General features: G+C 37.2%; 1 protein-coding gene across 1 annotated transcript in view; it reads left to right on the plus strand.

The window, feature by feature from the left end:
- Positions 1-6816: 6816 nt before the first annotated feature.
- The window catches only part of CDH7 (cadherin 7, type 2), a 68631-nt gene continuing 62126 nt past the window's right edge, over positions 6817-13321 (plus strand). The window contains exon 1 of the mRNA XM_010022313.1: positions 6817-7213. Coding sequence (XP_010020615.1) covers positions 7004-7213 — 210 coding nt within the window. The 5' untranslated portion in view covers positions 6817-7003. The remainder of the gene's footprint in view (positions 7214-13321) is intronic.

Here is a 13321-nt window from a genome sequence, read left to right on the forward strand (position 1 = left end):
GGGTAATAATCTGAGCTATTACTGCATGTTAGAAGTGTGTGTCAGTTAACATTAATAAAAATACAAATACAAGCAATGTATATTATTTTCTTGCAAAAAGCCATTAAAGATTGCCATTTTAATCAGAGGGTATTTCACCTTTATAATAGGAGATCTTGCTGTAATTAAAGGCTGATTTAGGTCATTGGAATTGTGTTAAGAGTCAGATGACAGCCTCACAACTCTCTTAAATCTACTTTTCTTGATTTAATAACAAAGGACTCTTGATTGTTTGCTATTGATTTAATTGCAAAACATTCTTATCTTTCCATATAAAAGGGTAATTGTAAAGCATTGGTATAACTGCAGATTATCCATGAATTATCTGATGAGATGAATGTGTAACTATGCGTGTGCATGTTGTGTCCATATTTTTCTGTTTCTTGAACAGTCAGACACTTGACTGAAGAAAATCGTTATTAATGCAAACCCTTAGGTTGCTGTACTCTAAGTTAAAGTCTTTGCTATAAACCTGGCTAAGCTTTTCCTCAGAAGTATTCAATTCACAAATTGACTCCAATGTGCAATGAAAATAGAAAATATTTGGAAGTTCAAATGGTTTGCTGTTGAATATACTGTTTCGAAGTCAGTTTTAGGGTCAGGTTGGCTAGTAAGTTTCTGTGTATATTTTTGGCTGTTGGCTTCAGTATCTGATGTGTTCTGTGGTTCTTCAGTAAAGGCCTTTCTTGAGCCATTCAGTTTAGTTTATCATGCACATTTTTTTTTTTTTCACATGTATGCTTTCATGCTACTATTGGGTATTGTTTTCTGGTGTCAATAGAAGTCAAATTCTAGCTGAGGAAGGGTGCATAAAATAGATAATGGTTACTTCAGTTCTTGTGTCAAACCAGGCTTAACTTTAAGCAGTAATGCAGGAGTGCCTCCTCTGGGAATTCAGTGATTCTACAAGAAAGTCATCCCCAGGTATTATGTGAAGTTCCTCAGTCTAAATGAGGCTGCAGAAATCGACCTTGTGTAAATTTAAATATTTGACTTGATTGGTCACAGATATACAAATACAGCTGGCGTTTCTTTTCAATAACTTATCAAGTTAGCATATTCTTTTCTAGCAACTTAGATCTATAAAATGTACCATAGCAAGGTGATAACCATGGGGAAATGATATTTTAAAAAAAAAAATCTTTATTTTGTTAATTTTTCTTGGATGAAGAAAGAAACCTACCAAAACCCCAAACAACTTAGCACTCTAGCATCATACAATCTTATGATCAGCTGCAGAACAGTATGCAAGACCAAAAGCTTGTTGCCTGGTTTTCTTTACTATTTTTTTTTGAAGCCATATCATGTATTCAAGTGTGCCTAGTGTTTTTATGTTATATCATCAGGTCCTTTCACCTGAGTCAGAGGGTATTGGAGCCAGTTTAGTGTAACAGTGCCATATGTTTGGAGCAGTGATAGTTTTTTGCTTGATAACCAGATGCAGACTGCAGGATGTGCACTACATTTACAGATCTCCCATGTGCATATTTAGTCCAGTTAGCAGCAGAAGGATATGGTCTGTAGTTGAAATGTCATCTGGCACAGGGAGTTAATGGGTTTCATCGTATTGCAGAGCTTCATTTCATGGAAGGGTCCCCACCTCGCTTACTCTAAGGCATCTTCCTTTTATATCTTTTTTTTTCCTCCCTTTCTGGGATAATCAGACATTGCAGTCAACACCATAATTAGACATGTTATCCTCTCTAAACCCTTCGTCTCAAGCATCACAGAATTCCTGTGCATGTGAAGGAGTCTTCCATGATATTAAGGATGTGTGACATAGAGGAGGTGTAGGCTTATAACAAAGGGGAATTTTCTCTGCCACAGAGAGTGACACCCTTTCCAATGGGCACTGTAAAATTAAACATCAAAACATAAATATTTCAGTGAGGGTTGTTCAGCTCTCAGGGGGCTCACCTACTCATTATACTGTGTTTAAAGGATCATGGTTCAAGATCCAGTGGCAACAGTTACCCTCAGAGTTATCTCAACATGCAGGGTCTTATTTTGTTGAATGACTGAAGCAGAGAAAAGAAATCCAACAAACACGGGATCTGTCCACTGCTGACCAAGCTAAACCAAGATTTACTAGCAGACGTTGTCTGGGCTGCACTTTCAGAGTCATTGAGGCCCAGGTTTACACAGTAAGTTTTGCAATGGCATCAATGGTGGGGCAGGCGTAAGAAGCAATAGCAGTTGAAAACTCTTCAGTTGCACCTTCAGCAAATGCCCTGAGCTGACAGCAAGATTTCAAAATAGAGAAATGTAATCCAGACTGGTGGAGTTTACTAATGGAAAAGGGTTTGGATTTCCACTTCATCCTGAAGAATTTTACACATTGAGAAACTTTAGGACAATATACTGTGAAGGACAAAATTTGGATTGAAGGGGTGGACAGGGAAATGGTATGGTTCATAGATGCAGCTGGCACTATGATTCTGATAGCAATGTTTGAGTGGAAGAGTCTTCAGTAATTTGCACTTTGGCTGCAAAGGTTAGGTGGTATGAAGATAATCTCAAGAGTCTTCAGCAAACTGCCCTACAAGGCTGGGGAAATCTCAGGACTGGGGAAAGGGGACTTCCTGGAGGATATCTAGGAGACTGAAGGCATGTTTTGTCCATATCTACTCATGCTTACTGCTACACACAAACAGCAAGGACTAGTCTTGATGCGTTGTTTTAGAAATTATGGAGTGAAGCAAAATATTCAGGGAGATTTTAAGTGGGTGTAAATTACCCTTAATTGCTTGCAGTGAGGGGAACCATTCCTTAAAGCTTAGGATCTTATTCATGATCTGACTGTTTTCAACAAATCAAGATTGCTCCTTAGTGCATAATAGTGTCTTTTTGACACTAGCAGATTGTTTTGGCAGAGTAGAGTAGTAACATTTTTCAGATTAGTAGTGTTCACCAGAACACTTCTGCTACTAGACTGTGGCTTAAATATAGTTCAATTTCTATATAGCAGATGGGAGAAAAAGAAGGTTTTATGATATATATTGAATAAGGAGGTTATTATTTTTCCAAACGTATGTTCTTCAGCCTGATGTTTTATACATCAATCAGCTGTTTAGGAACACAAATATGAAAGATGAGATATTTAGTGGATATTTTTCATGTTTTGGTGGTTTTTTTGGTTTGGGGGATTTTTTGTTTTGTTTTGGTTGTTTGTTTTTTTTTATTGTAATAGCTGTTCACATAGACAGTATGTTACTGTTCTATTAAGACATACTATGTGCACAGTCCAGATCACATAAAATATTCTTTGAATTACACACCAGTTTTTATATTTTTCACATTTTTCTGATTGTCGGGATTATATGTAAAGTAAGTAGGGAATAAAATCTTAGATGTGAAAGGTAGTGCCTAGTGATTTAAATATACCAGCAAACAAATGAATTTTCATTTTTAAAGCCTAAACTGTGTAGACAAAGTGTGAGTGAGGAGACATGATTGTATTTTGGCCCCATTTTGCAGAGGGGAGTAGCATTTTGCAGATCCAGAAATAAGATGTAAAGGTGCACTTATGTTCCATGGTAATTAATGACACTAATGAAACACAAATATTTCTCAGTTCTGTGTACCCTGAGTCCTGTTTGTGCAGAAAGTGATATGTTTTATGAAAGAACATCTTTAAACACAAAATACAAAATGGTTGCAGGTCAGTTTTGCCTTCAGTTCACACTCAAGCCTGTAACTACAGATGACGGAGAAGGCACTGTAATCAGAACACGGCATTCCCTCTGTTGCTGTCAGTGTTAGTCATATCCACTGCTGCAAGTGCAACCCTGAACATTGAAGTTATGCCTTGATAAGGAAAAAAGCCCAAACAGCACCTTTTAGTTTTCAGTTTTATGAATACTGTGATGTTGCTTATGTGGTCTTGTGGACTTCATATTTACTGACTTCATAGAACAGGTGATATTGAAGTGCTAGTTATACTTGGATAGATATATATGTGTATCTATATTTATATACACAAATATATATATTTATGTACATATATTTAGATATATATTTTCTTGAAAAATCCATGTAAAAATGTATACCTATACCAGTAGGAAAGGTAATAAAATGCAATTTAATAAATAATTATTCCACAAACAGAAAAGATTTTTAAATACCAGACACTTTTGCTTTGGAAAGTATCACGCTCAAAAGGCAATGTGCTGAAAGAACTATAAATAAAAACCTAAAAAGAAGGGCTGTAAGAGGAGTGGGAAGACTTATCCTGAAGAAGAGGAGGAAGGGAGAGAAGAGTGCCTCAGAGCAGAAAGTGTTGCCCCACAGCTGAATAAAACCAATCAGAATTCTGGAGACTGTGCGGTGAAAGTATTTGAAAATGAGCAAATGACAACATTTGTGGTTTTTTTTTTTTCCAGGGGTGTGAGTATTCTGCTTTTCATCAGATTGTTCTGTCTAGCATATGGACTGTTTTTCAGTTGGTATTTTGGGTGCATTTTTCAGTTCTGTGCTGTGGTGTGTGGCTGGGGACCATGGCACTCCATATGGTGGCTTTCATACTTTCCTGCAGGTGTAAAAGAAAGGATACAAGAGAACACTGTTTGAGATAAAGGTTAGAGCAATTCTAGGTTTGAAATGTCTGTTCAGAGCAAGAGCAAGTCATTTCAAACTGCTCAGTAGAAAGACACTAACATATTGTAAATGTTTTACTGGCATTTCTTAAGAAAATCCATTTTGTATTTTTATCTCTGTTAAATAACAATCTGCTGCGTCTTTGAAATAAAATGACAGTTTATCAATATCAGATGTCCTTAATCCGATGTAACTTAGACACAGAGAGGGAAAGTAAAGGGTGCAGAAACAATCTCTACTACAAACAATGTTTTTTTTATTTAAACTGTGAGGTAGGAAGTGAACATAGCACTGAAGAAGCACAGCTACTCTCCTTAACACTCATGGCAACTCTCTCAGTAACTACTATGTCATGTGGTCATGATTTACCCAAAGGGCCAGATCAAAACTGGGCTATGACTAGTTGGGATTAATCATTTTAAACTATGCCCTGTTAGAGAGGATGACACCTGCATGTTAATCCCACTGTGAAAAGATTCTTGGTCCGTGTTGGAGAGACATCCTTTATAACCATAGCATTATGTTTTGGAAATCAGGGTCTTTAGGTAAGACATTGTCTATTCTCTTTGTTTTGCCTGTAGGAAAACGCTGGATTTTCACATACAGAAGCTTTCAAATTGCTGCTGCTTAACAAACAGGCTCAGTGGGTTTGTGGTTTATCCCACCAGTCTCTAAGCAAAGCCTTTCTGGTGCAGGGCAGTACCACAGAAGGGATTACTATAAAAAGGCTTTAAATACAGTCTGTAATCAGAAGAGCTTTTTATTTGTTTCATGTTTCTGCCCTCTAGGTACCTTTGGCAGCACGATGCATAAGCATTCTGCAGCTAAAAGAGTCTGACATACTGAAAATAGGTAGCAGAGTTCACATTTCACTCGGTTTTAATAGTAGTGGGTAGGGTTATAATGATAATCTACCTAGAGCATTTAATGTCTATGTGATTTAATGTCTAGCCTTTTTAGATTAATTAAATCTAAAAAGGATGAAATCTTCTTTCTTCCAATGCTTCTTAAGTAGCAATGGTCCACTCCAAATGAATGCCTTGTTATCTGTTTTAATTTCATCTTCATTTTCACCTTGTGTTTGGCACTTCTTAAACATTTCTCAACTGCCTCATTGCTCTTTCAGGCAAGGAGGATGCTTATTTTAGAGAGAGCATTGCTTACCTGGGTGATGCCCTGAGAGACAAGGCTATGTTTGGTTCTGACTGACAAAAATTATACTTTTAAAAACATTATAGTAAGTATACATTTTTACTTGTCCAGAGAAGGCTCATGATTGTAAAGGGCAGAAAAAAAGTACCTGATTGAAGTTTTGGGTTTTTTTTCTAATAAATGTTTTGGGTTTTTTTGTGATTTTTACCAGTTATTTAATGATCAAGATACTGAAATAAAATTGAAAAAATGCACAAAAAAAAAATTATGTGTTAGTAATGACAAGTCATTCATCATTAAATCAAGGTTTCGTTGAAAACACAATATCATATTATCACCTGATCTTTCTGAACATATTTGTGTAAAAGTATATAAACTAGTCTTTCATAGTCTTTCATGCTTCTTACTGTGCCTGACACTTGCTTTAGGAATGTAGTAAAAATGAGTGGGGAGAGTCTGAGGGCTTTTTAGTGGGTCAGATTCAGATCAGAATAAATCATAATATCTGGTATACAGTGACTAAGCATCAGTCAGATTGTTCCATTTCATCTTATACTCCTTTATTTTACTTTTCACTTACATGGAAGAGAGTTTAGCTAGCATATGTTCTTGCCGTTAGTATAACTTTCTGCCTGTAACTAGTTTGAAATTATGTCATCGTAATGGCCAATAAAAGCAGACTGTAACAGACAGAAGAAAAGTAAAAAAAAAATAACTGTAAATAACTACACTTGATTTGATTATTTTAAAGAGAAAAAAAATCATCTGTACTGTGGAAACTGGTGTATTAAGAGGACAGTCATGAGAAAACTTCATAGTCATCAATACAGATATATCAGCAGTAGTAATGCTATCCAATGAATATGCCCTAAGCTCTTGGATACTTATAATGTAAACTCAAGTGTGTTGATGTTAAGAAAATGCATTAATAAATATTTCTGATGCATTATGTGAAAGCCGCAAATAATTTGCATTTTGAAATAAATAAATAAAAAGATTCTGACAACAGTTCTTGTCTTTTTCCTGGATAGGTACCTACTACACCATTTCTTTGGTGAAGGCTGTTCTGCAGTGGTGACTTCTTCCAATCAACTGCTTCACAAATTATTATCTCTGGACTCCCAGCTGACACCCTGCCAGAGGCTAGAGCTACTGAGACAACTGGAATTGTGCCCATTCTGATCAAGGTTTTTTCTTTCACAAGATAAAAAAAAAGATGAAGTTGGGCAAAGTGGAATTCTGCCATTTTCTGCAGATACTAGCTCTTTTCCTGTGTCTTTCTGGGATGAATCAAGCAGAGTTCTCAAGGTCCAGGTCAAAGCCCTACTTTCAATCAGGGAGGACAAGAATCAAACGCAGCTGGGTGTGGAATCAATTCTTTGTGCTGGAAGAATACATGGGTACAGACCCACTCTATGTAGGAAAGGTAGGGGATTTAAACAAACTTTGGAGGGTGCAGATGCTTGCTTTCTGATGTGTTTATATGATGTAACCTGAAAATTGTGATTCTGTCACCAAGGTTGACTTAAGCCAGGGACAAGGTTTCATAGTTTGAAAAAGAAAGTTTAGCACTTCAAAACAACAAGACGTTACATTCCCGATTCCCCTTACTTTAACAGCTCTACATATTAGCTATGCTTCTTTAAAGGGCTTCAGTAATGAAAGTATTTTACCACCACTGACACAAGGAAAATATTTTATTACTAATATTACATATACTTTTCTACATAAGAATAGAGAAACATAATGGTGAATATTCTTTTATGAGAGATAACAGTTAGACCCAGAAAAATAGAAGTTCTGTGTTATGTTTGAGAAACCCGGTCTAGTGAAAGATGTCCCTGCCTGTGGCAGGGGGTTTGGAACTAGATGATCTTTAAAGTCCCTTCCAACCCAAACAATTCTATGATTCTATGTTGTTTGTTGCTTAGTTATCAGCACTACTGAAGGCAAGAGAGAAAGAATCGGGTATCTGGGGCTGTGGCAAGTAAAAAGGAGGGCATGTCTGCATTACAACTTTGCTTTGATGTTGATTGGCTGGCAGATTGGCACCTTGGGGGCCTTGCTGCCCTCCATGTATAGCACAGCCTTGTGGCTTTACCTTCCCTCTGATGGGCACCAGGCCAGTTCAGAGGAAGCCCTCACATCAGGGCATCCCACATGGCTCCTTTCGTCAGAGCCTGTCTCTGCAAGCTGAACGCAGCTGTGAATCCAGGCCTCAGCTTGTGCTGGTGGGTAATATGCTTCCTTCAGCAATTCTGAAGGAAACAAACAAACAAACAAACACCCCCCCACCCCCCCAAACCCTTCTTGTGTTTCTATGTAATATTTATGTGTAATCATCTTATTGAAAGAAAACCCCATTTTTCTATGTAATAACAGAATCAGTAAATACAGTTTCTCATTAAAATATTTTGCAAATGCATAGAAAATAAGGGAGTGACAGCTTTTAGCAAAATGGCATGCTTACAGAAAAATAAGTGAAGTAAATCTGAAATCCACCACTTCAAATATATGAGTACAATGAATTTCAGCTTACTTAATTTGTCCTACTGAGAGAAAAACTTTGATGTTTGTGTTTACACAGTTAAGCACTTAAAATTTAATCATGCTAACTGAATAATCAGGTTAAAAGGAGAATGTCTCTCCCAATTACAGCTATGGTTGTGTTTAGGTGCTTTTCTGCACTTGGGCTGATGGCTTGCACAGTTAAGCCCTTAAGAAAGATATGCTAGAATCAAAAATATTTCTTATTACAGCAGACCTGAAGTTTTTTGTTAAGTTTTAGGTTATGTAGCAGTTTCCATTCTGATGTCGTGCAGCTCCTGCTTGGCTTTGTGAGTTTTGTCTTTTAGGCAAATTTGATCTCAGTTTAGAGCTTCTCTTTTCTCTGGAAAATAGCATATTGGGCATTGTGGCCACCGATAAAAAAGGAAGCATGGCTTGAGAAGTGGAATTTCTCTCCTGGAAAAGAGGTTACTTTAAATATTTGACTGAAGACTGGTTTTGATCTGTAGCAATTCTCATATTCATTTGATTGCTATATTATGGCCAAAGATGCTATGGTAGTGATAGAGTACGTGATATTTGCATGTATGTAGTTATTTTTAGCTTCACAGTCTGCTCTTTCCTGTCCTTTATAGGTCTCCTAGCATTCATAAGCAGATATCTTCTGAAAAGCCAACCTTTTTTTCTGAAACAGTCTGTACCCAGGCTGCTTTTGTATCAGCAGTATGAATTGTTGGCTCAGGAACTCACATTTGTAGCAGCAATTCATTTTGTAGGAAAAGCAGATAAAAATTTGCACTTGCTAAAGGAAGCCCATCTTCCTGGAAACAGAGTCCTTGCTGAGCATCTTGTAAGATAAGATGTGCCAAGTTCCTAACCTTCTCACTGGAGAGGGTTTTTACTGTGTAGTTTCTGAGGTGCAATCATGACCAAAGCTGTATTCCCACGCAGGGTAGCAAAAAGGTGAAGGAGTGATTTTCTTTCTGTATGTTAACATATTATGTGTAGCACCACTCTGAAGTGAGCAGCAGTTGCCTTCCTCCCCCTCTTCTTCCCTTAAAAATATTTCTGTTCTTTTTTCAAATCCTTTGCAGGCAGGCAGGGACTAAGAGGGCTGAGATTTGGATAGAAAGGTTGTTCTTTTTCTTTTTTTTCCTCTCCTGTTGGTGACGAAGCTATGGCAAGCAAAGAGCAAGCATAACTCACTTCTCTTATCAAGTGAAGTGGAAGCAGCAACCAGACTCTCCCTTGCGTTCTGCAGAGCACTCTGTTCCTGGGGAGGTCAGTCCTGCACTACCTTACATTCAAGATGCTTTGCAGGGTGCCAATCTAACTGCACATCCAGGAATGAGGAACCTTCTTCCAGATTTTAAGGGCTGTGAGATAAAAATGTTTCAGAAACACTCAGGCAAATGGAGCTGCAGTAGGGAATATTTTCTCCCCTCCACTATTCAATTTTACAAAGCCTCAGGCAATTCTGGTTGGAAGGCAGCATTTGGAGAATGTTAGGGTTACACAGCAAATCCTTTAAGAGTCATGAAATACCAGTGTTAATTCCATGTTAAGCATTAACTCTGTCCTTCTGGGTGTGTGTATTCTGACACTTTCATTACATGATCATGGAGGCTAAAATCCTACTCCTTTTAAATAGTCTAACAGGATTCCTATTCACCTCAGTAAGATAAGTCACTTAATTTTTCAGTGTTTTTATGTTTGTTTAATAAGGATTTGGATCCATATCTGAGGTATATTTCAGCCGTCCTTCTTGTGTCCCTGACATCCATTTACTGGCAGAATGTTTTTTGTTGTTTTATTTTTTTTTTTAAGTGTTTATATTTTTTTAACACAGCAGTGGCTTGTTTCTTTTGTCACTCTGGAGAAATGTCTGGACGAGTTCCGTTAGTTTTACACTTATGGGAGTGAGAGGTGACTGAGTTTTTTTGCTGCTTTCTTTTTTTTTTTTTTTTTTTTTTTTATGTAGGTCTTTCCTCTCCATGTTATGAATTTTAATCATCTTGAATTCAATCCTGAGTAATTCTGAGTGCCTCTTGGGAGGTGCTTAACACGTAATCAGATTGTGGACTGAACCATATACAGTTTCTTTTTGTCCCTCAGCACAGCATATGTTGCGTTCACTTAAAGGGCTGAAGCATGTAACTGTTTAGCTCATTTGCTTGTTTGGATAGGCACTGTTATTTTTCAGACATGCCATGTAGGAGATGAGGCAGTTAATTATAATGCTAATTTAGCTAAAAACATAGGTGGCTTCTGTTTTCTGGAAAATGTTTACTATTGCTTGGTAATATTTTTTGTGAAACGTTTTACCTCATATTTTCCATTGAAATGACTTTAATGAAATCTATTTGGACATAAAAAAATAGTACAGAGTAGTTTTAAATGATGCAATGCATAAGCATCTAAAATTAGAAAAAAGTGTATGCTATTATAATGAATATTTGAAAAGATATGTACGGCCTTGTAATTAAAGTCTATATGGGTACATGTTGGCAAAAAGGGGTGCAGTTCAAATAGAACTTTTAAATTTTGTTTATGTCTTTTTGGTTTTGTTACATAACTACCAGACATCCAGGGTTTTTTTTTGTTTTGTTTTTTTTTAGTTTTCTGTCAATTTTTGTTTTGCTTTTAATTTCATTTTACGTGTTCTGCTGCAAGAGTGTCAGTCTCCTCAAAAGCATTACAATGACAGTCTTAGCCAGCAGTCCTTTCATTTTTCTTGTTTAAAAATCAAGATCAAAATCAAAAGAAGGAACAAATAAACCTGAAGAAGTGAAAAAAGACCATGATCTTCATGTGAGAGGTTGATTGACAGCTGGCTTCTCTGTTTACTTTTGGATCCAAACCAAAGCTCCTTTTCTAATAGCTTCATATTTAGGCATAGTTAAAGACAAGGACAGCTTCAAGCCTTTTGCTGAGTTGAACTCTTTTTTTCCCTGAAACCTCACTGAAGGACTGAAAATAAAATAGAAAAAGACATAAGCTCGATTGAGTACAAACCCAAGAAGCTGATATTTGAGAGACTCACTGGTACTTCTCAGAAATAACTCTTAGAACTTTTAAGGTGCCCTACATCTAGTTGTTGCTCATAATGTATGGGGAAGGACAGCATAAATCCCAACCTGCATTTTCTAGGTAGTAAAATCAAGAAAAAAAAAGTGGAATGAGTGGACTAAGAACATGTAATCTGTTAGAGCTCATGGTCATTGCCTTCCTGTTCCATTTTACCTGCCTCTTTGTTTTTCTTCTAACTATTTTAAGATAAAAAAAAATTGCTGGATTTCATTTTCAAACATGGACCAAAGCACATGAAAGCTAATATTTGCATTATATTTTTCTGGAGTAGCACAGAACGGATGATGAAATACAGTGAACTTAAACATTTCTGAGAAATTTGGTGCATTTAGGAGAATTTATAGTTTTCTTTTAAGGCAGGGTGGGGAAAAGGCTTTTCAAGCAGCAAATATCAAGAATTTATGTTACCGTGGACATAGAGTGGATTGGTTTTTTTTCCAGCCTCATCATTTTGGAGGGAAGGAGGCTGGACAGGGGAGAATACTGGTTTTTGGTGTTTGCTTTTTGTTTTTCAAAGGTGTTAGTGAACGTGTCAATAGGATGACAGAATTATTCACGTATGATATTTATCTGCAGTGTGATGCCATATCAAGCCATACAGATGTAGTCAGAAGTAGGGCTTTTTCTCTAGATCATAACCTGACACTTTCGAATGCAGCTGATGACTTTTTGACTGACTTGGATGATAAACGCCTTTGCTAAAATACTTTAAGATGGTGAGTACTGTGGAAGTGCTGGCCATTCAGTCAAACTCAGTGATATTGCAGGAATATCAACTGCTGAGAAACTGAGGCAACTTCATCTGTGATGAAAGATCTGAGGATTTCTGAACAGAAATAAGCCCAAATAGCTTTTCATCTTCAGAAACTGCGCTACAGATATTTTACTGACACTCTGGGACATGGAGAGGAGATGGGGTGAAATTACGAAGGCTAAATGTAGGTAAAAGAGGTGAGGCTTCCTCCTTTGCAGTTAACAAAGCAGAAGGTGGGTTGGGTGTGATTCCCTGGAGGGCTCTGTTCCTCCCACTGCCCCCAAATGCAACCCACGGGGACCTGTGCTCTCTGCCTAGCCTCAGCCTGGGGTCTTACCTGTCCAAGCATCCTGTGCAAAAAAAAATATATATGTCTGCTCTACAAGCAAGCTCCCAGATGAGAGGAGCTACAGCTCTGTATAGATATATTTTTATTTGTTTCCCACCTCCCAAGTACTTTGTGAGGAAAAAACCCCACAAACCTGACACAAGCCAACTATTCTTCATCTGTCTTTGTGGACACTCAGAGGAAATCTTCCCCTTTGTTATACCTTTTAATCCTTCTCTATTTATGCTGTCTTTACTTTTAACATAATATCTGAAGCACTACTGTTTTATATACTCCCAACAGGCCATTAATAAAAGTAAAAAAGCAAATCTGCTGTAATTCTGGTATTTATCCATCTCAGGAGCTCTTTAGTGTTCTGTGATATGGAAATGGATAACCTTTTAAGAAAAATGTGACATGCCATTCCTGTCATTGTTTTTCTACTACAAGTGCTGCAAATGAAACACATGAACAGACAAAATAGGTTCAGTTCTGCTTACCCGCTTTATGATTGAACAGGTCTTGATGAAGAGGTACTTCAACTGTACAGCAATAGTATGAATTTACCATCTCAGCTTGTACTACACAGTCACTAGTAGCATGCACTTTTCTTAACTGGATAGTCACTGTGGGCTTTGTGTTATTCCACACTTTATTTGCATTACCCCAAATAACTGAGAGCTGACTGACAATCTAAATGTTTCCTACTTAACATGCAGGGCTAAAGTGTCTCTGGGGAGAATAGTGAGATTAAGGCACAGAGGAAGAATTATCCAAAGGGATAATCTAAAATCTACTGCTTTTTCCTGGTAGAATTCATTAGCCTGCACAGCTATAGCGTAATTTGCTCTTTC

The sequence above is a fragment of the Nestor notabilis genome, unplaced genomic scaffold (assembly GCF_000696875.1).
Source record: "Nestor notabilis isolate BGI_N333 unplaced genomic scaffold, ASM69687v1 scaffold13689, whole genome shotgun sequence".
Taxonomy (NCBI): domain Eukaryota; kingdom Metazoa; phylum Chordata; class Aves; order Psittaciformes; family Psittacidae; genus Nestor; species Nestor notabilis.